Source organism: Brassica napus, chromosome C1 (genome assembly GCF_020379485.1).
Source record: "Brassica napus cultivar Da-Ae chromosome C1, Da-Ae, whole genome shotgun sequence".
Classification (NCBI taxonomy): Eukaryota; Viridiplantae; Streptophyta; class Magnoliopsida; order Brassicales; family Brassicaceae; genus Brassica; species Brassica napus.
The window spans coordinates 1025926-1050671 of NC_063444.1; the positions used below are offsets into that span (position 1 = coordinate 1025926).

A 24746-nucleotide genomic window follows, 5' to 3' on the forward strand; every position below is an offset into this window, starting at 1 on the left:
ATAGTTAGAGATCAACTGATTTATGGTTTCAGACATAGTTAAAGTTTGGGCAAAGTATTTTCGTAAAAATAAAAAGCTTTCACCAATCCAGCCTCGGTAAGTAAATACAACTAGAAATAAATTATTATCATTTCGAAATTATTATTAGTACCTAGTAATTTATAACTAGTAACTCCTAAAAACTACATGTGAAGTCTATATATTGCTTGTCTTCGAGAAATTACTGTTTTTGGAACTTAACTTCAAACATACATAAACTTAAATCTCATCTACTTTAATTTGTCCGATCATGAAAACACCTATTAATTGTACATAAATATACACATTTAACATATATAGATCCATGCGTGATCTATCTATGTATATTCTCTTAGCTTTTATTCATATATATAACAAGGAAAAAACCAAAGAAAAAGCTTTGTTCTAAAGCTAAAGTATATCAGTTTCGGCAAAATTGTGGGGTTTTTAAGTAATATATCAAACTATTCATTTCCTTGCAAAAAATACCTTTTGTAGATTGCTTGCCGAACCAAGCCGTGGACTTTACTTTCTTAAAACATGAAATTACATATTAGTGGAATCTTTGATTAATCAGCGATGATGTTTTGTATAATAAAAGTGGAAAATATTTTTTAAAGAAAATAAAGAAACACCAATACGAGGAATTGTTTCGAATATAATCTTTTTTCCAAAGAAAGCAAGTGGTTAGAGAGAGAATAATATTATTTTAAAATAGTGAAGAGAGGGAGAAAGGGCAATGGAAGTAAATACTATAAAGGAAAGGATAAAAATGAAAGTTTTCGTAGAAGCAAACTCTGAAAATAAATTTCAATTTTCTTCTCTCTCTCTTGAAACTCTTTTTCTTTGCTACCAACCAAAGTTCTCTCTTCTTTGGTTTCTCTTATTTAGCTTACAACCTTGAGGAGAATCAAACCAGAGAGAGGATTCAAGTTTGAAACCTCAAAGATCAAAAAAATCTTTAGGACCAAAAAAAATGTGGGATCTAAACGACTCACCACACCAAACACTTGTTGAAGAAGAATCTGAAGAGTTGTGTTATTCTTCACCGGGTAAACGGGTCGGATCTTTCTCGAACTCAAGTTCATCTGCTGTAGTCATCGAAGATGGATCCGATGATGATGAGCCTAACCGGGTCAGACCCAACAACCCACTTGTCACCCATCAGTTCTTCCCAGAGATGGAAACTAGCGTAGGGGACGATGGTGGTGGTGGTCCCGGGTCGGGCTTTCCTCGGTCTCACTGGTTTGGTGTAAAGTTTTGTCAGTCCGATCTAGCTACCGGATCATCAGCGGGTAAACCTGCCACTGTCGCCGCCGTGGTGGAGCCGGCTCAGCCGTTGAAAAAGAGCAGGCGTGGACCACGGTCGAGGAGTTCTCAGTATAGAGGCGTTACGTTTTACCGGCGAACCGGAAGATGGGAATCTCATATTTGGTAATTTATTTGCAGTAAAAAAATTTTCTTTAAATTTGATTAATCGATCGTTAATTAAAAGATAATGAATGTAAGATATGTTTCTCTATATTTCAGGGACTGTGGGAAGCAGGTTTACTTAGGTATATTAACTTTTTTATTTTAGTTTTTTTTTCATTTTTTTCTTGTATTCTGCTGTTGAAAAATGTCATTATATAATTAAAAATATTTTTACCTTTTTTCCCTGAATAGGTGGATTTGACACTGCTCATGCAGCTGCTCGGTATGTTTCTGTCTTTGACTTGCTCTTTAACGCTTTTAATATCCAAAAACAAAAGGCACAAGACCTATAATATAAAGTCTTTTATTTTCTTTTATGTAGAGCATATGATCGAGCTGCTATTAAATTTCGTGGAGTAGAAGCTGATATCAACTTTACCATTGAAGATTATGATGATGACTTGAAGCAGGTAACTCCTTAAACAAAACAAATAAAATACTAATCAATATGAATAGGTTATTATATTGATTAAAACGTAATTTAGCAGATGACGAATTTAACGAAGGAAGAGTTCGTGCACGTACTTCGCCGACAAAGCACAGGCTTCCCTCGAGGCAGTTCAAAGTATAGAGGTGTCACTTTGCATAAGTGTGGTCGTTGGGAAGCTCGAATGGGTCAATTCTTAGGCAAAAAGTACTTTCATTCATTCATTCTTTATTTTTCTAATAGATTTGTTATTGTAACTTGAGTTTTGATGCGTTAACTTTTCATATTAGGTATGTTTATTTGGGTTTGTTCGACACCGAGGTTGAAGCTGCTAGGTAAATGTCTTTCTGATTGATTCCACAACACACATTGTTAGAAAGCTTTAATCTCGTATAATGTTTTTATTTTGTTTTTTGATGACCACAGAGCTTACGATAAAGCTGCAATCAAATGTAATGGCAAAGACGCTGTGACTAACTTTGATCCAAGCATATACGACGACGAATTGAATGCCGGTAATTTTTATTTCAAAATCTTTTTTGAGTTTTTAATCGTATCTTTTTGGGAAAGAACTTGGTTTCAAGATTTTCTTTTTAAATTTGTGTAGAGTCATCAGGGAATCCTATTCAACAAGATCATAACCTCGATTTGAGTTTGGGAAACTCGGTTAATTCGAAGCAAAAGGGTCAAGATATGCGGCTCAAGGTAAAGTGTTTATTAAATTATATACTATAGTTTCTACCTTAAATTTCTTCGTTTGTTATAAACATTTTTTTCTTTTTATTAGATGAACCAACAAGATTCTCTTCATCCTAATGAGATTCTTGGATTGGGTCAAACCGGAATGGTTAACCATATCCCAAATTCAAATCTCCAAGTGAGTAAAAAACACACACAAGAAGATATAAAACATTTGTTTAAATTTCTATCGGTTATGTTTTTACTAAAGAATATGTATATTTTTGTATGGTGTAAATTAGTTTCGGGGCAGCAGCAACATTGGTGGCGGAGGAGGATTCTCACTATTTCCGGTGGCTGAGAACCACCGGTTTGATGGTCGGACCACGACGAACCAAGTGTTGGCAAATGCTGCAGCATCATCAGGATTCTCTCCTCATCATCACAATCAGATTTTTAATTCCACTTCTACTTCTCATCAAAATTGGCTGCAGACCAATGGCTTCCAACCTTCTCTCATGAGACCTTCTTGAATATCTAATATTTTTATCTTTCATTTTATATATGTGAAACAAATTCGGGGAAAATGAACCTTTAAAAGCACCCCTATGGTCTTGGTCATTAAATTAATTATCGGGTTTTCGTGTGTTTATTTCTCTTAAACGTCTTGTTAATTTGGCCAAGAAATTTTCTCAGGAAATTTAATGGAATAAAATTTTCCTCCATTGGGTAATATTTTATATGCATACACATAATCGTTGGATATTTGGGAAATTGGGCAATTGTGTGTGTTTAAGATGTTCTGACTAAAAAGGTTGAGAGGAGATTTGTCAATGAGTTGTCTTTTGTTGTTTCTTCTCGATACATTTATTAAAGATTTTAAGACTTTACTGCTTTATATGTTACCTGCACCTATCTACATATATTTTCAGTCCTAACTTGTTTTGTTATTCCTCTTTCATATCAATATTCATTTAATACCTCCCACCCTTACTTCATTTAATATTTATTTGCATTCTACGACACTTTCACCCAATAATAACACACAAGTATGAAATATTTTCTCAACGATGACAAAAAAAAAAGAAATATTTTCTCAACACAATATAGCTAGTTATTCAAATATTTGGTTTATTTCTTTGTTACATTCTTTAGAAGACTTGCTTGGTGGGTTTTCCTTTTGCTGCAGTTTAATAATAATATATTCAGCAGAAATCAAATCCTAAGATACTTTTAAATTCACTTCTGTAACCATAGAGTCCAAGAAGTTGAACACATTCAATAAGGATCCAACTCGTCAATCAACTAAATTACGAAAATAACAATCATGTATATGTTAGAAACATTTGGTTTTAGTCAAAATATGTTTTGGACTTCCATTTGACATTTGTTATCTTTCGTCAAGACTATAGCACATATTATTGAATAAATTCCCTTAGCAATTTTTTTTTGAATAATTTCAGAAAATAAAAAACTTAAGAAATTTTATAACGTGAATAATACGAAAAAGATGTATAGTAGTACTATCTAACAGAGATTTAAATAATGCTATAGATATTTTACCGACAGAAAAACGGTTATATTTATTTTTACAGCATTAATGGTGAGACGAGAGAGAGAATCAGAAGTAGATTGGTACTGATGTTTCCCTAATGGAGTAAGAAAAAAATTCCTGCAGTTATTTTACGATCTCATAAAAAAATTCCTGCATTCAACACCAAGATCTTTCTTCTTTTTCAGAGGAGTTATATTAAAAAAAACATTTGTAATGTACTTTTCTATTTTCTAAATATAGAATAACTATAATAAAAATACAATGTACTTTCTAAAATAACATTTATCTACATTTAGAGTGAAAATAGAAAAAAATATTTTCCTTAATATAGAAAAATAGAAAAATATTATTTTCCTTAATATAGAAATGAGTTAAAAAATATTCTAAGTTATAAAATACTAGTTTGAAAAAAAACATTAATATTCCATGCCTAATTAATACTCATATGAAGAAAAATAATCTTGGAAATATAAGTGTGTCATAAAGAGAAAAGAGGCCAATTAAAATTGGGTTTTATTAGGGATGAATGGTCATTCTCAAGTAATGTGTCCTTTGAATCAGTTTCTCTCTCTCCCTCACACAGAAACCCAAAAGAAGTCAGACATTGTTATAATGGTGAGAGAGACTTCTCGGCTTCACTTCCTTTCTCCTCTTTTAATTTCTTAAAAAATGTTAGAAGTTTATTAAACGTTCGTACTCGTACACTTATTCATGAAAGCTTTCCTAGATTTCATATTTATTCTGTGTAATTTGTTCCTCCTTAAAATCTAGGTTCATGTTTCTGGTCATATAGTAAGATATTTATATATGTAAGTAAGTACATCTGCCTTTTTGGTAATACCAGGTTAACTTTAACCAACGTAACCTTCGGTTTACACCGGATTATACGATGGTCTTTTACATCGGACTAAACCACATTTTTAAGAAAAATAGAGTGGTAAAATATGACAATAAATATGGTTACAGTATTAAACATTTGATATATCCAATTTTAGCTGGTGTAAAGTTTTAATATGTATCTAATTACGGTATACTAAAACAGAGAATTACAGTTTTTATATTAGAATTATATTCTAACTTACCTGATAAAATGGTTCTAACCTATGTTACATGGAAACGGAAGCGGGTACGTGGAAGCGGAAGCGTAAGGAAGCGCAGAAGCGAGATTTTTTAAAATATTAGGAAGCGGGTACGTGTTGGAAGCGTATATCCATATTTAAATATATATATATGCAAAAAATTTAAAAAATTAGGACTAAAAATTATATGATTTAAATTTGAAATAAAACATTTATTTATTTATAATAATTTTGAAATGATTTTATATTAAAACTGTAAAAATACACATAAATTATGTTTACAAAAAATATTATATTAATTATTTTTAATACTTCATAAATAATTGACACAATATGTTTCAATATGTGCTATATCTTTAATAAAAAATCTCAATGCATAAAGATAATTTATAGTATTATTTTTGATATTTGTATATTTATAACTCAATATTCATTACTATTATTTTTTTTTTTATTTTATATATATTAAAACTATGGTTTTATATTTTATTGATATACATTGTATTTTTTTTTAAAAACGGAAGCGTGATTCCAAAATGGAATCATAAGCTTCCAACAGGTTTTTAAAGAGAATATTTTAGAAACGTTTTGGAAGCGAGATTCCGCAAGCTTCCACGAGGTTCCGATTCCGATTCCGGTTCCGAAGCGGGAAGCAGACGTCCAATGAAGCTTCCGTGCAACGTAGGTTCTAACTTACCTGATAAAATGGTACAAAATGGAATGGAATTATTTTAGCAAAAAAAAAATGGAATGGAATTTTTTGAATTTCTTTTTCAAATTGTTGGAGCCACAATTGTTAAATTTAAGAACAATATGTTCCCTTTTTTACACAATAATATATATTCCCTCTACGTACAAAAGATTGATGTTTAAAGATCATACACATATTAAGAAAAATTAAATTTAGCCACTTACATTTTTACATTTTAAATTTAAATTTTACTTTTAAACAAAACAAATTAATTAAAGCTAGAATATCAATCTTTTGTATACAGGAAAAAAACCGCTAAAACATCAGTCTTTCGTATATGGAGAAAGTATTATATATATCTAGTAGTATTATATTTTCACCAAAAACACTATATGTAAAATTCTGAAACAATAGTATTTCTCTTACAATATATGAAAAGATGATATCAATCAAGAAAAACCTTTCAAGTATTTGAAGAGACATTTGTAGAGGAATCATCACGTGTATACACATGTATATACTCGATGTATACTAGTATGTACAGGTATTTGATTTGGGCATAAAAAATGTCTAGGGTTTGAAGGCAAGTGGAGATTAGTGTACGAGGAAGCGGTACGATGGACCAATGAATGCAGACTTCCTGGGGAATTTCGAAACTTTATATGTAGTTTAGTCAAACAATAATTTTAATCATACGATAAGGAATCAGTTGGTCCATGAATAGAAATTGTCTAAAGAAACATTACAACTTAATATAAGTTTTTAAGGACGAATTTTGTGGAATATTTAATTTGAGATGAACCTAATTTCGTCACTCAAGTCGTCACTTCAGGATTATGATAATCGCATGAGGGCTAGTAATTTAATTTAGTTCATTTCTATAAGTGGCAAGATTTGTAGTCTACGAGGATAATCGTATTACTCAACTTGCTAGTACCCTTCTTGATTGTTCTTAGTGCTTCAATATTAAATTCGTCAATCGAAAAACTTTTTACTAATTAAAAATACATATACTTAAATAATTAGTTGATATGCTTTTTTTGCTTATGGAGTCTCCTAGAAGAAGGAAACAACTTGCAAGGAATAGAATATCAAACCGAATATTTTGTTGTTTTATTATAATTCACACTCAGTTTTCAACTATGACCTGTTAGTACATTAGATATATCATATAATGATTTAAATCTCAATTTCTTGTTCAAATATTATAAAATCAATGTTAAGGAATAATACTTCATGTACGAGGCTGTAAATATGGTTTGTCCAGTTTCACAATCAAATGTGATATTTGACTCGGCATATCAGTAATATTCATTTGTTTTAGATCTTAAATAGGATATGTCTGATCGAACAACTTATTATCAAGATTGGATGAACCATGTGAACCTTTTTGTAAAAAATAGTATTGTTTATTTTTCATTGTATAGTTTATTCACTGGGTAGATGACTCTGTTAGATGGTTTGTTATTTTAAGTTTCGGTATATAAACAATACTATTTTTTATATTTATTTGTGATGTTTATAATTTTAGAATATGATTTTATCAAAAGTTTCAGCATATCTGATCTTTATTTATTTAGGATTGTTTTCTTTTCAGTGTAAATGCATATTATTTAAGCTAAGATTGATATTTTATATCATTTCTTCAGTTTGATCGAAACTAATTGTATTCGAGTTATTCAGACTTTACACTTTTAAGTTATTTAAATATATTAATCGGGAATGCTGACAAAAAAAAATCGGCAATGAATTTTCAAATCTTTTTTTTTTACGTTTCCTTAATTTATTCCCTCCCTTTTATCGTCGACACACGTCCATCCTTTTACCTTAAAATACAAAATAAAATATATATCCACTATGCTGCGTATGCAAAGGAAATTAATCAAACATATATCAACTTGGTACCGAATCATAGTGAAGATATTAATGTAAAAGAATAATATAAAATGGATCATTACTCGGAATACCTCCAGTAATATAAATGATTCGTGAAATAAAACTAGAGTGGTCCCAAAAGAGAACAGGTGTCTCTCATGCTTTGTCGAGAAAGACTCTAAAAACAAAAGAAACATTAGACTGTAATTTACATTATTACTATCACAAGCGACTAGCAAACTCATATTCTGCAGCAACTTTAGTAAACCTAGAAAATTATAATACAATACTTTTGACAACGTAAATTTGATAAAATATCTACCAAGTTACACTTTAAGATCTCTTTTTGCATCGTATCTACGAAGTACTGTTTACTCTGCAGAGACACGTAGTCGATAGATTCGACCTCTTTTCACGAGAGTAGAAAACTCTCTGCAACATATAACATTTTTGTTGTTGTAAAAAGTGGTTTTACCCTGCAAAATTAAAAGAAAATATTACTTTTTACAGTCTGCCATTTTCTTTTCTTTTCGGCTTTGTTTCTTTCAATTATGTATTGCCATTCAAGATGTCAGTTTCCATATTTAGAATATTAGTTTGATGCGTCTTATTGTCCGAAAATATCTAGAAATATAAAGGCAACGAACGAATAGTTTTGATAATTTGAAATTTATAAAAATATATTGATGACTACGCCATTTATTTTTTTACCGGTTAAAATATAAAGGCAATTAATTTACCATCTTGTTGATTTTGGTATCTCGCAAACGTTCATACTTTTTTTTATCGCCTCAGCAAAAAAAAAAAAAATATATATATATATATTATTCCTATAATGTGTATAGTAATTAGTAATTACAGTTTTTTTTTTGTTTTTTCTTGTTATTTTGGTTCTTGAAGAATCAATTAAACACACACAACTTCGTATATTGTTGTCCTTCACCGACAATTTTCTTACCTTATTGCTTTCGTTTTGTTCCATCACTTTCACATATTTTCCATTTATAGTAAAACTTCAATCTGATTTGCATTTTGCTGAATCCATTTTATGAACTCTCTTTTTCAATGGGGACTTTCCCTTTTGTTTTGCGAGGTCAATAGTGTGGGATTTCCATGAATTGAAATCACGTTATAAACTTTTATTATTCACATTTAATCCTCATAGGACCACTAAGTAAAGAGTAGATTCATGTTATAGAATATTTACTATTCATAATTAATCCTTATATACTGTGTGAACTCTGTTTTTACTATCGTTTTCAGATGTCAGAAACCAATAAGAATGAAAGCAAAATATCTAAACCGTAAAACCATATTGAAATTCTGCTAGTGTAAACTTAGTTAAGATAGTGCTTATAAGAAATGATTATTCGGATTTGATTAGGTAGGTGCTGTTAAGTCAATAAAAAAACCGATTTTGCTTTCCGAATGCACCACCAAAGTCTTGACTCTAAACGAATGAAAGGTGTTTTCACATCCTGATATGTTTTAAAAGAGTCAGTATTGTGACATTAAACAGTAAAGACTCTCACGAGTTTCTCATTTGGGTAAAAGGCATTTTGATTCGAGTTTTTGCTTATTTTGACAACTTTATAAAATTTCATAAAAATAGAAAATCTAGTGGTCCATCTAAAATAGCCGTGATGAGCATGGGAACCATCCAAAATAAGGTACAGATAGTGACTCGTACCTACTTTTTCTCTAAATTCAATCCCTTTCATAATTCTCCACCTCGTTTATGAATTCATAAGTTGCAATTTTATCATAAGAGTTGTAGACTGTAGGTTCAAAATACTAACTACGAAACATCCAAATCAGGAAGATGATGTTGATCATTTATCGTATTATACAAGTGATACCTTACGGTTCATACAACTTTCCTATAAAAAGCAATCCAACTTTGTCAAGTTGCGAGAAGTTAGTTTAACTAGTTAGAGAAATGTGGAATCAATAGATGTTTGAGAATAATAAACGAAAATGACCTTCTTGAAGAATGGGCCTATTAGCTAAGACCGTATATATTAAACAGAATCTGAGGATATTGGGCTACAAAATGTAATGGACCTAACCCAAAATAGTTAAATTGAGTATCCATTTTCATTTGCAAAATTACATTTTCTCATTGAATGTAAATCAATTCTAATGTTGGATGAAGCGCAACATAATAGACATAGCCCACAATAGTTTAGTCAATGTTATTAGAGTTTTCAAATTTAATTTTCTTGGATTCGAATTACTTCTTCTCATGTTTTTTTTTCCTTAACAATGATTTGTTCTATTACAAATCACAATATTTATTACAATCGGATTCTACAATCACAAATCTACCTTGTTAATGAAAATTTACACATAAAAAGTAACAAAGAATAAACATTTGTTTTTTTCTTCGTTAGGGCTTAACGATTGTAACCCATATTCTTAAAGAAGATGGACAATTTATTGCAAAGATATTCCGTGGAAAAGATACAAGTCTCTTGTACCGTACTGTCAGGTAAGTTTTTTAGATTAATTTGTGCTTATGAAATTAACTAACTGGTTCTTTTACTGATATTATTTGTTTGTGTTCATGTGTAGCTGAAATTGTTTTTCCCAACTAGCTGTGACCAGGGGCGGATGTAGAGAAATATTTTGTTGGGGGCATAGCTAAAATTACTTATAGATTTAGGGATAAATTTGCTATAAACACAGGGGCATAACTAAAATTACTCATGTTTTACACAGGATTTTGAAAAAGTACTGGGGGCAGTTGCCCCCTTGTTACATAACGTGGCTCCGCCACTGGCTGTGACTTTTGCGAAACCTAAAAGCAGCCGCAATTCTAGTATAGGTAATAAAGAGTATAACTTTCACATGTGCAAATATGATTTGCTTACACTTACATGTTAATCATCAAAGATTCAAGAGATTCTGATTGCATTTATCTACTTGTTTTTGAAATAGAGGCTTTTGCGGTCTGCGAGAATTACTCTCCACCAGAAGAAGGATTTAACCCGAGAGATCTGCATCGTCTCTTGGAGAAAGTCGGAAGCCCTTCAGGTGGAAGCGATCTCGGTAAAAACTCTCTTTTACTTCATATTCAAGATCACAAGCTAACTTGTGCAGTATTGAGTAGTACACTTTCAGATTACTCTTTTCTCAACAAAAAACTCTCGCCTGAAATGGTGAATTTAACTTTTTTGGGCAAGACAAATAGCTATTTTTATTGTTCTTCACTCTTAAAAGAGAGTGCTATTCATGATGATACCCTGCAGATTGCAGCAGTGGTGCTATCTAAAAATCTCCGGGAACCAATGGCCAATCTCCGAGGACTCCTAACAAGCGTATCTTCCTACTGCCAACGTTCCTTCTCCCAATCTATTCTCAAATCCCCGAACAACCTCAGTCAAATCCAAACCCGACAGACACATCACGACGACGTGGAAACACAGAGTTGTGATGAATATCTTTTAAACCAACAATATTTGTGTTCATGTTTGCTTTGATTTGGGATGAGATTACTTTTGTAGTTATACGATTATTGTCTTAGCGTATAAACTACTCTCTCCGTTTCAATATAAATGATGTCTTAGATAATTGTTTTTATTTCACAATAGATAATGTTTTCATATATCTTGGTAATTTTAACTTTATCAAAAACTGTATAGCCAATTATGTATTTATTATTTTTGTTTATAACTAAATAAATTAGTTTTAAATTATATTTTAATGATTTTTGTTTAGAAAATATAATTTTCTTAATATGTGTGCAAAGAACTAAAACTTTATCTATTATGAAACAGATGTAGTATAAAGCAATGTCTTTGATTCTAAAAAAAAAAAGTCTTTGATTCTTGAAATGTAGTTGGTTAAGATAATGAACTGGAACCTCCAAACCAGGAATAATAGTGGGTTGGCGTTTCCCTTTGGAAGGACGACGTTGATCATAATAACCTCCACCTCGGCTGGGATATGTTGGAGAAGTTGAAGAGGCAGTTGGAGTTGTCTTTCGAAGCTACCAAAGAAAAAACCAACTTTAGGTTTAAAATTTTGTGAAAATGTGATTCTTTTTATTTTGACAAAAAAAGTAGATTTAAAACACATATCCATGGTGCCAGAAGCATCAGATTCACCGGAAGTAGGATTAGCAGAAACCGTCGAGAGAACTGTAAAAAAGCACATAATATTTGAAAATAAAAAAATGGAAACTTTTTAGGACAATTCTAATAAATAGACATTTTTCAAGTTTTTGTCATAATAATAGATATTAGATCATAAGGAGGAAAATGGTCAAAATATTTCATTTAATAGGTAAAATGACATTAGTAGCCTAAATATATATATATATATATATATATATATATTTTTAATAGTTTTAGATTATATGTTTTCAAATATATAATGAATATTTTTTTTTTTTTCAAATTTTCTTTTTGTAATTCGAAAATCATCACACTTAGTTAAGAAAAACTAGAGGAAGATTGTATTTTTTATTTTTTTTTATTTTTTTTTCATCTTTTTTTTTGTTTTTTTTTTGCAAAGTCCTTATGTTTTTTTTTGTTTTTTTTTTCAGAGTTTAAGACATTTGAAGAAAGTATAATTATTATAATAAATTGTAATTTGTTTTTCTTTATATTTTAACATTTATTTATATATATATATATATATATATATATATTTTATATATTTCAAAAATTATATAAAAAAATGTATGGACATAAGAAGTGTATATGTAAAATTGTGAACATGTAAGAAAATCATGTTTTTCATGGATAAAACATTTGACTAATGGAGTTTCCACCAACTTTTTAACATGGGTGCACTTTTAATGGTATTTTTATTTTGTCTTTACATTTTTGGGTTCATTGTTCATATCTTTTAACAAGATTCTTCTGACAATTATAGTTCTTCGATTGTCTGAACGCGTGTGACTAACGCATGGAGAATCGCGCGTTCAACGCAGAGAGTCAAAATGATTGGATTGTTGTTGTACTGAGCGAAAGCAAAAAGTTTTAGACTTTATCAACGGAAGTACACACAAACTCAGCATCTCAGCTTCTTTAGACCGTCTGATCCTAGCTAGGGCTTGTACTGATGTAACAATGAAACCGCAACACGTGTACTTTATGCTCGTCTTGGGAACACTCTAAAAGGACGGTGTCACACCGGATCACAGCAACTTCCACCTTCTTCTCTTTATCTCTCGTGAAATCCCCACCGTCAGATCATGCTAGTTTTTGTGACGTAAGCTTATTTTGTTGCGCATCTCTAGGCTCTCTCTATCCACTTGCTTATCCAACCGTCCGATCTTTTTCTTTGTAATGAAAAATCTACAAATTGAAGTATTATTCTTCGAGAATTATTAACACAATCGTCAATACCTCATTGTTTTAATATTTTCGGTTTATTAAGTTATTTGATGAGTGAGATATACAAACCAAATGAGAATTATATGTCAATAGTTTAGGTGTCTTGTTAATATTTGTTTCGGTTCATTTATTTAGATTTATTTCCTAAACGAAATCTATTTTTTACCTTTCTTCTCTTAGCTTACATTCGATTGATTTAAAAGACAGAGAAATGAAATACACCTATTTCAACTCAATGGCAGATCAATTTTCATCGACATACCTTTAATTCAATTTGACAGGGACTGAACACTCTTTTATCAATATTAATGTTGAGTTGTTAACAAGATGATTGTACCATGAATAAACGACGCTTAGGAGGACTTGCGTACTGCCTTTAGTGAAAATATTAACTTCCGATCCATGATTGCGTTGTTTGGTACTATCAGACAATAGTCATTAGCGACTCTAATCTACCAGTACATTGTTAGAATGTTTTATAGTACATACTTTTACCAACCAGTTGCAAGTTGAAACCATCTTTTAAAAAAGCCTTTAAAAATAAATGATGATTAAAGCTTTATACTAATTAGGTTCCAAGTGGGGAGTTATCTCGGGGGTCTCATTTGACGTGTGATGTTGAATTTATGAAAGATATTCTAATGATCTCGTGGTCCCTTTCATAGGGTATGCATAACCACCATGTTATGTTTTAATGTAACTAACAAATTGACAAAATGAGGTGAATGTGAGACTCCGAAACTTGAAAACTTCCATTAAACATGTACGAAAAACATAATCAAACTTGAGTAGTGCGAGTTCATGTTACGTATCTTATCTTGGTCAAAAAAAAAATGTTACGTATCTTATATTATACGTACATATTAGAGGATTATTTGGTGTGTTGCATATGTCATATGATATGCACATAGATCGTTATATTATCCTATCATATTACTGTTTTTTGCAAGTAATTAAATAAAAAGGGACACGAGGATAAAAGGTAAAAGAAAGTTTAGGATCATCATCTTTGTTTTTTATTCGGACTTTCAAATCAGACAAGACAACGAGGTATGGGTCTTTTAACATACAGAGACGAGACTTAAAATCCATCAAACCACCAATAAAAAAAAGGAAACGAGAGAAAACATCCAATTCAACTATCTGTTTGAATCAAGACAAGATATAAAGTGTATCATGCTGATTTTGAACAGATTATTAATATCTCAACCATCCTTTCATTGAGATATTAGAAAACTATAGAGGCTATTAATCTTTTTTTCTTATCATATCATCGTATGCATGCATGTTGAATTCTAACTAGATACTTCAATTACTTGAGATATCATTTGTCGTGTATGTTCTCAATAACATAAATTGTTATATAATCACTTAATCAGACTCTAGCATGTCCCTAGGATTACTTCGGTTTCTTTTTATTATCAAAACAGATAATCACTTAATCAGCTTTTGACCTTAAAATCGTTATAAAAATAATATGAAGGCAGCTGCTGAAAAAATGCTGCAGGCTTTTAGCAACTGCCTCCCATATGCTTTATCTTTGTTTCAGAAATTGTAAATACGAGGATAATTAAGTACTTATGTTTTGAATGTTTCACAGTGAAACAAATAATGCAGTTAGGGCGCATTCATTAATTAAGAGAAAGTGCAGTGATGATGTTTTCTGTGCAAGTTAAAATAAAAGAAAATAGTAAAAGGTATATTCTTACACTACATGTTAGAGCATCTCCAAACCCGCTTTATTTTTCACTCTAAAATAGAGTTTAGAGTAAAAAAATGCTCTAATGGTATTCTATTTCTCACTCTATAATAGAGTGAAAAATATGTTTACTCCAAATATAGAGTAATTTGTTTTTTTTGTTCATCACTCTATTTTCTATTCTAAAATAGAGTACCATTGGAACAAACTCAAACTCTATTATAGAGTTACTCTATTTTAGAGTAAAAAATAGAATAAGCCATTGGAAATTGTTTTATTGTGTAACTTGAATGAGAATATCTTTTTATTTTTGTAACTGGGACTTGAATGAGAATATCATATTGACGATTTCGATTTTACAGCTGATACAATCTATAGTTTACTCTACAGAGCAAGATCGGTTATAAAATCCAGATGATTGACATTTCTTTTTCACCAAACTGTTAAATATACATTACCAAGCTCTTATAAAATCCAGATGATTAACTACGCCGAACAATTGCGACCTGGTTTTATGACCATCTCCAATGATTCATACTATTTTTTACTATTTATAGAATAATTTTATAATAAAATTGAGTTATATTTCAATAATACTCTATTTTAGAGTAAAAAGTATAGCGATGAACAAAGAAAAAACAACTTACTTCATATATAGAATAAATCCATTTTTTTATTCTATTATAAAATAAAAAATAAAGTACCATTGAAATATTTTTACTCTAAACTCTATTTTACAATAGAAAATATAGTAAGAGATGCACTAATAATACTAAAACATATATGGATATATCATATATGTATATATAAACTTTTTGTTAATATTAACTGCAGAATTGTAAACATTTAAGTCAATGAATTGTATAATTGAGAAGAACAGTAAATTCTATAATTTTCATTATTCATCGTGCAATACAAGAACTGATTTAAAGTCGCACGTTAATTTAACGCATATGTCAGTAGCATGGGCTTAAAAGTCCATAGAATAAAATAGCAACAACCAACTACGATGTATATTCTTTATTATCACGACACGAGTCGTAATATTTTTTAAATATATAGCGTTTCATACAACAGAATTAACGTCTGTGTTTCTCCTAACAAGTAAGAATTGGAATTGTCGTTCAAATTACCAAAAAAAAGGAATTTTTTTGTCAAACACAAAAGACGTATTACTTCATTTTCTATAAACTAATGGAAGTTTTTCAAAATTTCCCCGTCAAAATTAAACTCTGATATATAAAATTCATTTTATTAGAGTTTCATCCGTGGTAGCACAGAGAACATGCTTGACATTTTATACAGACTTCTATTTTAAACAATGGGTTACAAGAAAGCATATAAAAGCTTGTATCATTTGTTACCCAATAAAATAAAAACTAACTGCTAGTACTAGTTTAGTAAGTGTATCTCACGTGCGACGAGGAATTGTTTTGGGAGAAGGAGAAAGAAAGAAAACACTCTTTTTATAATTTTTAGGAATTTTTATAATGTTACTTGCCTTGTTTGAAAAACCGTGAGAAGAAAAAAAAACACGAACTCATTGCTTTTGCTACAGTAACAGCTAGTCTAAACTTTTAACTCGGTGACAGTCCAATCATTATAACCCCTGTGTCTTAGCTGGCGCGTGACAGTTACTCTATTTTCTCTTCTCCATTGCCCATAAAAATCAAAAACTCTGCTTTTAATTGTTCACAGAGAGAGAGAGAAGTGAAGCAACAAAAAAAAAAGAAGAGATAATGGGAGATAATAAGAAACTGATTTCATCTTCTTCTTCTTCAACTAATACCTCGATTTACGACACTCGTGGTAATAATAGTAACAATCATCATCATCATCATCCTCCGTCATCTTCCGACGAGATTTCTCAGTTTCTCCGGCATATTTTCGACCGTTCTTCTCCTTTACCTTCTTACTACTCTCCGGCCATGACCACGACGACTTCCACGGCGGCGATAGGTGTTCAGGGAGACCCGCATGCAGACAACCCGAGAAGCTTCGTTTCTACTACACCGGCGTCGAAGCGCGCCGTTGATTTCTCCGACGTTTTGATCGGCTCCGCCGCCGCCGCCGCCGGGTGTTATGGTTTCCCCGGCGGTGGTAACAACATTGCTCAAGGGAGCAGCTCGGGGACTCGTGTTTCGTCTTCTTCCATTGGAGCTAGCGGGAACGAGACCGACGAGTATGACTGCGAAAGCGAGGTTTTGCTTTGAAACTTTGTCTCTTTGCATGTTCTAAGAGTTTCCATCTTTGTCTGTTTTCCGACAAAATTACCAACAGTGATTTTTCTCTTAACGGATCTGTACGCTTTTTTTTTTCCCACCTTAATTGTCTGAATGTTGATAATTAATTATAATGCACACCTTAACGTGGTTGGATGAAAAAAAATAGGAAGGAGTAGAAGCTGTGGTTGATGATGAGCTTCCCTCGAAGTCTCGTAACTCATCTAAGAGGTGCAGAGCTGCTGAAGTTCATAATTTGTCTGAAAAGGTTTAGTTTAACTAGGCTCTCCCAAAATTATAAGTTTTTTCAGACACAATCAATGCTATTGTTACTTGAGACTAATGTTACCTACTTTTTATGACAGAGGAGAAGAAGTAGAATCAATGAAAAAATGAAAGCTTTACAAAGTCTCATCCCTAATTCAAATAAGGTACTATTATGTATATAAACACACATTTACATGAATCATTTTTTTTCCTCCGATTCTGATGTACAATATACATGCCGTTGTTTTCATTGGGGGAAGACGGATAAGGCTTCGATGCTTGATGAAGCCATAGAGTATCTGAAACAGCTTCAGCTCCAAGTTCAGGTCACTTAAAGATTAACTAATTAATTTGTTATAACGAAATATATATTGGTCTATTATCTGTGGCGGGTGATGATAAGTTTTCTTATTTATTCTGATATTTGAAGATGTTGACAATGAGGAATGGGCTAAACTTGCATCCTTTATGCTTACCTGGAACTTCATTACACCCACTGCAACTCTCACAGATCCGACCTCCAGAAACAAGCAATGATCCTCTGCTTAACCACTCCAACCAATATGCTTCGACTTCTAATGCACCGGATATGATCAACATGCCTTCCGCGTACACAATGGAACCTTCCATCCGCAGTCACTTTGGACCTTTTCCCCACTTCACTCCACCTGTGGTGTGTTAGTTAAATTATCACATTTTCACTCTATAAACTTTAGATTCTTTTGAAAGCTAGTTTGCTTATTAGAAATATATTTGTTTCTTGAAAGGAGATGAGTCGAGAAGGCGGGTTAACTCATCAGAGGTTGAACACTAGTGGTAAGATTGGCTCTGAATCTTAAAGAAGTTTATAATATTGACGGGAGACAATGTTAAAAAATGTTCCGACATTTTGGCAATTTGCAGGAGAACATGCTGCGTTTGATGGACAACATCCTGAGATAAAAGATCGACTTACTTGAACCTCATTCTCAGTTTGGGGGGCTCTATGCGTTCTTGTTTCTTAGGTCGCAAGCAACGAAGCTGCATGACAATGAAAATGCATTTAGCGTCTTTTATATTTTTATAATTCTCTATATCTTTGTTGTTGTTAACATGAATTCTAGAGACTAGTCATTGGACCTACTAGATATTATATAAAAGAAGACTTAACTTTTATTATGTTCATGGTGTAATGTAAATTTTCTAGATCATCGTCGCATTGTATTGGGGCCTCTAGTTATAGATAAATGTCTAAATAACTTTTCTAATCAAATGATAATGATGTTGTAAGATATTTTTTCGATATATCGTCAAACATTCTGCATTGATTCGTAAGCATCCACTCATATTATAGATAAAATAAATTTTCATTGCACCATCAAGAGAAAGTAGAACTGAGAAATTTTGAAAAATCTCAAATTTATTACTGTATTAAAAAAAGAACGTAAAGGGGAGAACCTATTTTGTCTCAGGAAAACCTAATTGGTTACTTACACTTTACAGGTTAGTGTAAGTGCCAAGTTGTATGACTTCATCCATTTCCTCTGGCTCAATGAAGCTCCTGTGTCCTGTCGGTGAGCTGCATTTAGATTTCACAGTTGTAGTTTTGTCTGCTTCGGTCTTTGTATAAAACAAAGATATAACCATAGTATCAGCCTTGCCATTTTCTGAATTCTTGATCTCACCTTTTTGTATAACAACATTGTCTCATAATGATATTCACCAACATCTCTCCGAATAAAAATTCAGAATTTAGATTCCAACGTCATTGTTATTTGTTTGATTATTGGTTTATTATTTAGCTTATTATTATTACATACTCAACATGTATCCTAAAAACTAGAAATTGCAAGATGTAAAAGCAAAATGTATTATGGAATCAATATGAGACGTTATCACAAGGTAGGAAAATATTTGAAGGTAATTTCAAAATTAACACATATTATAGGGGTCATTGACCTAAAATTTACAAAACTTACCAAGTTTTTGATGAAATATACAAGTAGTTTTTTTTTAATAAGAAACACCTGGGTCAATTGACCCACATGGTAACACTGTGGCTCCGCCACTGGTTTGCACTGTCTTTCCTCAGTAACAAGTTCATGATAGTTTAAATGTATTAGGACTAACCCAATTATAATGTCTAAAAAACCAATCCAAATGCCGAAATTCTATAGCTACATTCTTAGCTCAATTGTTCTGTTTTTTTTTTTTAACTGAAAATTATTTATTATTTAGATAGTAACCAAATTACATAAATACATATACAACAACGAGAAACAAAAAAAAACTTTTTCAAAAAAATAAAATAAAATAATGAGAAACAACAAATCTCCAACCTCATTGTTATTTGTTTGATTATTGGTTTATTATTTAGTTGTTTATTACATACTCAACATGTATACTAAAGAATAGAAATTGTAGGACGTAAAAACAAAATGTATTATAGAATCAGTATGAGACGTTATCACAAAACTCGTTTGCACTGTTTTTTCTCAATAACAAGCTCATGAGAATCAGCTCAAATGTATTGGGCCTAACCCAATTATAATGTCTAAAAACTAACCTAAAGGCCCAAATTCAAGGAGAAGCGGATGGTGTTCGCGCAGCAGCACATGATGACCCTTTCAAACTGGCTCCCCATATCAACAAAATGAGCAACGAAAGGAGATAGAAACACATGCGCTCTCTTGCTCTCTTGCTCTTTCTCTTTCTCTTTCTCTTGATTTAAGTTACACTCGAAACATTTCACACATGTAAAACAAGCTTCGAGTCCATTAATACAAGGTTTGGTGACTTTACTTGGTGGCAAAAGAATTATTCCATCTTTCAACATATGACACTTTCATTAGTTAACTATAACCGACAAATAACAAATCAAACTTTTTTTTTATCTTTGGTTAACACTAAGCAGAGTATATAAATGGCAAAAAAAAAAGTTTTGTGTTCTTTCAAAAAATAATCTAATATTCATTTACAATAGTCAACGAGCTAATTAACAAAAGATTAAATCAAGACCGTCAATTCTCTAATTAACCCCATAATTATCTCCATCATGTGACTTGGTCTTTCTCCACTAATTAAACTACTATACTACTCCCTTCAACCTCACGTACGTTGACCCAATCACATGAAACCGACCAATCAGGTACATTCTCGGAAACTAACCCACTGATTCTCTCCTTTGGTAAACATACCAAATAACTGAACGGTGAACAATTAACCGGTGAGCAAACCGTAACTGAATCGTTAACCGAGTTCCAATCAGGAAAATCAAAAGGATCTCTCGGTGAAACCGAAGCCTCGTCTTCATCGCCACACCTCAGTGAACCACTACTTCTCTCATCATCATGATCAACGGCTAAGAACGGATGATCCAAAAGCATCTGAGCCGTCCATCTCTCCACCGGGTCTTTGACAAAACACCTCCTCACGAAATCTTTCCCTTCCTCCGACAACTCAACCGGAATCTTCGGAACATCTCCCGAACCGATACGAACCATCAAAGACATTACGTTCCCAACTCCTTCCTCCAAACACCATGCCGTTTTGCCACTCGACATCTCAACTACACACCATCCCAACGCCCAAACATCCGCCGGAGACTCAAACTCGCCGCGATTAACCGCTTCCGGCGCCAAATATAACGGCGTTCCTCTTATCTCATCCACGGTCTCGCCCCTCCGTTTCGCCAACCCGAAATCGGAAATCTTCACGCCTCCGTCGCCGAACACCAAAACATTCTCAAGCTTTACATCGCAATGAGAGTAACCATTCGCGTGGACGCGACGCAACCCTTTAACAATCGACCTCGTGAACCGCCGCACTTCGAACTCCGGCAGCCCCTCGCCGGAGTTCTTGATCCTATCCCTCAAGTTTCCGCCGGAAGCGTACTCGAGAAACAGATTGTATACCTCCTCTCCGTTCTCCACCGTCGTTGCTCCTCCGAAACACCGCACGATCTCCGGACAGTGGCCGAGATCGTCAAGAACGTCTCTCTCGTTGCGTAACGCGGCGGAGCAGACTGCTCCGGAGGATTTCACGGCGATCAAGGGAGGAAAGGAGGTTGAGCTTGCGGAGGTAGTGGCTAGACTAACGGTGGAGAAGCTCCCGTGACCTATTGTCTCTCGACGAACCCACTCCATTAATTGTAGAACTCAAAGCACAGAGAAATAAAAAGTCTACGAAACAGTTAGTTTCTCTCTGTACTTTCTTCTGCAACTCTACTTGTTCTGTCTTTATATATACTAGGGGTTTGCCGGCGCTACGCGCCGGTTTTGCTAACATTGATATGGTTTATCTATAATTTTATAATCAAGAACATTTTCAACAACATTTTAGAAAACAAAATATGTATAGATCATATGGAAGTATATTAATTTGATTGTAGTTTGTGCATAGTTATTATAAAAAAAATTTAAGTTTAAATATATGCATGACAATTTGAAAGTGTAATAGCTGGACTATTTATTATTTAACTGAAAATTATTAATTCTAATGGGTTAGAAAACATGTTTACCGAGTATGCTCATGTTCCGCTCTAGAGAATCATCAATTCATCATCCTATGATTCATCACCTTCTCTCTTAACATGTACACACAAAAAGTGAAAACAAATTCATAGTGAGATTTTTCATATGATTATATGTGTCACGGACCGACGGGTCTAAAAATACAGATTACATTGAGGGGAGCTTGTTGTTTTGGTACCTCAGTTTGCTGAGAAAATGAAGTATTTTGAACAGAGATGATCTCATCATCTTTCTCGCATCTTGAATACTCGTTTAGATATCTCTGCATAGTCATATTTCTCGCATCTTGAATATTCGTTTAGATATCTCTGCATAGTCCAAATATATATATGGTTTGTTAGTTGTTGACAGCCAAAACTTCATGATTCTATTTAAAATTTTTATCGGAAGATATGCAGTTTCCTTCCTATTGATTGGAAAACACTGAAGGAAAGATATACTAAAAATTTTAGAGAAAAAATGTAGTTGGATTAATTATAAAACTGGTATTAAATTAAGTCGGAAGTAACAAAATTAAAGAAAAAGCTATCTTTTGTTTTGCCATAACGTCTTCTAGATAGAAGGAAACAAAATGTAAACAAAATTTGGGACAGAAATTTAAAAAACCCCTAGTTTAAAATAAAAATAGTCTTCTGTAGTTTCATTCTTTAATATAATAGGATTGTAGGATTCGTACCTTTCAAAAAGGCTTTTTGCTTAAGTTGATATTTGCAAGCCTTAGCACAATATATTTGTTTTCATCAGGACCAAGTACATAAAATATGTATATCTTAACTAATAAAGTTGCCTTTTTTAACTAATATTCCACTCTAAAATGCACACGAAGACATGTTTACAATGAGAGAGACCACATAATGCATATTTCAATTTGATCATTTTTAAGACTTTCAATATGAGACATACTCACGACTCTCTATGACAGTCTTTAGCAAAGATCTCAAGACCTTCTCTACAATATTCTTTAGCAAAAGAAACTTGTAACAGTTGTTTTCACATACTGCACAAACGGTCTTTGGAAGGTGTTCTCTATCTGAATCAGTCATCACTCATCACATTATCAGTGTCGTTCACGACTCTAACGTTTGGACCATCTTGATACTTTCCCATGCATTTGCAAGTCAATCAGATCTTTTCATGCTTGTCATTGCCTTCTGAGTCATCCAACAACACAAATCATCCTACTTCTTGCAATTTCCTCACATACAAACTCTTACCCTCTTTAATGCTAATCCAACTTCTGGAACTGCTTCTACAGCAAAAAAAAAAAAAAGAAAAAGTTTATACAGCTTTCACTGTGCGTCCATGATTAACAAAGTAGAAGCTGATTGCAGCAGAGCAAGCTTCAAGTTGATTGTTTATTTATAAAGAGAAAACGGAATCTATCGCTTCAAGACCTTAATAAGATTAATCTTACTGGTTTCCTGAAGACGTCATGCAAGATCTCCAACGCAACTCATATGATCAACTGAGCTCCCAGTACACTATAACACCATGAAAGATCCCTCATTACCTACACAAAAAAAAGAACTTTAAGCAAATAAGCCGTCCGGAGAAAGAAAGAAAGAAACAGCTTTTATGACCACACACAGATCAAAAGCATCAGACTTAGACTTGGCAATGTTTTCATCGTTCTGCAGAAACCTTCATTCCAGATCCCTGGCATCCACCGCAAGTCATCGAAGCTCCAGACTTCAAACCCTTTCTGCCATCATAAAAATCAAATTAACGTCACCAAACAACTCTTTCATAAACCTAAAAAAGTATTAACCCGTTACACTTTGAGCACAAAGCCTTCCTAGAAAGCGAGAGCTTCTTCGTTATCCCGAGATAAAGATCCTCAAGGGAAACCTTCAGAGGGTGAACAACATCTTCACCACACCTCTGCCTCCTTCCACAGCTGCTGCTACCTAATCAAAACCAAAAAAATCAAACCTTTATCATCTATTCAAAAGTCAAAAACTCAAAACCGATTGGGAGATGAGAGACTAACCTTCGAAAGGGTGTCCACCACCATCACCAAAGAAGGATGAGAAGATATCAAAGGGGTCATGACCACCGCCTCCACCACCCATTCCTTCCTTGAGCGCATCCTCACCGTACTGATCATAGATCTCACGCTTCTCCGGATCGCTGAGAACCTCATAAGCCTGAGCTAGCTCCTTGAACTGCACATAGACGAAACCAGTTGACCTAAAGCTCGCGATTTTCAGATCTAATCGATCGGACAAATCCAAAGAAGGAAAAAGAGAGGAAGATGGAACGAAATCATTAAGAACGTATTGATTGTGTAGAAATGGCTCGATTACTACTTGGTTTCTTTGCTCTTCAATTGGAGAAGACGAACTGGTAGAGGTGAAGCAAAGCCTCATCCCGTGTTTCTTTGTGTGTTTTGGGTCCAGTTGGACCAATTAAAAAAACAATTGTGAGGCCTGGCTGACGTGTTCAAACGAAATGTTCTGATTGGCTGATTATTTTTGGTGACGTGGCAGCCTAGAAACTCAGCATATTGCCCTTTTAGTATTGTGATATACTCACTTTAATTAATTTTAATTTTTTTTTGTAAAAAGAAGGAAAAATGCAAAGTTTGTTGTGAACACTAGTGTATTGTTGTGGAATTGATGCACGTGATATAAGGCCTATTACTGTATAGTATTTGTTATTTGGTCTTGGCCACGAGATAAAATAGCGGCAAATGAAGAAAACGTGGGTGGTGAGAACGAAGAAGAAGACTCTTCTTGTTGCCTTCTTTAAGATATTTCTTCCTTGCCATGCGCATCACGCGTTTTTTTTAACAAAATATAAAAATATCGCTTATGAAACACAACTATAGATTTGCACCATACCTAAACAGGTTTATATAATGATTTACTACAATTTTGTCTTGTGAATACAGATTTTTGATGTTT

The 24746-nt window shown here is 32.8% G+C and overlaps 4 protein-coding genes and 1 long non-coding RNA gene across 7 annotated transcripts; 3 read left to right on the top strand and 2 right to left on the bottom strand.

Moving 5' to 3' along the window:
* Nucleotides 1-798: 798 nt before the first annotated feature.
* LOC106423299 (floral homeotic protein APETALA 2) lies at nt 799-3321 on the top strand. 2 transcript variants are annotated; one of them, XM_048745023.1, is made up of 10 exons: nt 799-1452; nt 1549-1574; nt 1684-1714; nt 1814-1901; nt 1977-2125; nt 2209-2253; nt 2345-2433; nt 2526-2623; nt 2706-2795; nt 2899-3321. In XM_048745023.1, the coding sequence occupies exons 1-10, from the start codon at nt 995-997 to the stop codon at nt 3127-3129; spliced, it is 1305 nt and encodes a 434-aa protein (XP_048600980.1). In that variant the 5' UTR covers nt 799-994; the 3' UTR covers nt 3130-3321. The 2 variants fall into 2 exon arrangements, with proteins under 2 accessions (XP_048600980.1, XP_048600981.1); XM_048745024.1 differs by having other exon boundaries at nt 800-1452; nt 1980-2125.
* Nucleotides 3322-9994: 6673 nt separating this feature from the next.
* Nucleotides 9995-11403, top strand: LOC111199856. Of its 2 annotated transcripts, XR_007318217.1 has the most exons (3): nt 9995-10623; nt 10737-10847; nt 11048-11403. It is a non-coding gene; the product is annotated as an uncharacterized LOC111199856 (long non-coding RNA). The 2 variants fall into 2 exon arrangements; XR_007318216.1 differs by lacking the exon at nt 9995-10623 and having other exon boundaries at nt 10641-10847.
* Nucleotides 11404-16506: 5103 nt separating this feature from the next.
* On the top strand, nt 16507-18611 carry LOC111202023 (transcription factor SPATULA). The gene is made up of 7 exons (XM_022694413.2): nt 16507-17041; nt 17232-17330; nt 17428-17493; nt 17590-17655; nt 17760-18002; nt 18097-18145; nt 18233-18611. The coding sequence occupies exons 1-7, from the start codon at nt 16580-16582 to the stop codon at nt 18286-18288; spliced, it is 1041 nt and encodes a 346-aa protein (XP_022550134.2). The 5' UTR covers nt 16507-16579; the 3' UTR covers nt 18289-18611.
* Nucleotides 18612-20238: 1627 nt separating this feature from the next.
* On the bottom strand, nt 20239-21543 carry LOC106369710 (mitogen-activated protein kinase kinase kinase 20-like). Its single transcript, XM_013809832.3, has one exon. It carries the CDS (start codon nt 21451-21453, stop codon nt 20389-20391), a length of 1065 nt encoding a protein of 354 aa, XP_013665286.2. The 5' UTR covers nt 21454-21543; the 3' UTR covers nt 20239-20388.
* A 1140-nt stretch (nt 21544-22683) lies between these two features.
* LOC106448689 (chaperone protein dnaJ 2-like) lies at nt 22684-24209 on the bottom strand. Its single transcript, XM_048746100.1, has 4 exons — nt 23831-24209; nt 23609-23747; nt 23255-23542; nt 22684-23089 (listed from the first exon to the last, which is right to left on the bottom strand). Exons 1-3 carry the CDS (start codon nt 24207-24209, stop codon nt 23464-23466), a joined length of 597 nt encoding a protein of 198 aa, XP_048602057.1. The 3' UTR covers nt 22684-23089; nt 23255-23463.
* Between the last annotated feature and the right edge of the window lie 537 nt (nt 24210-24746).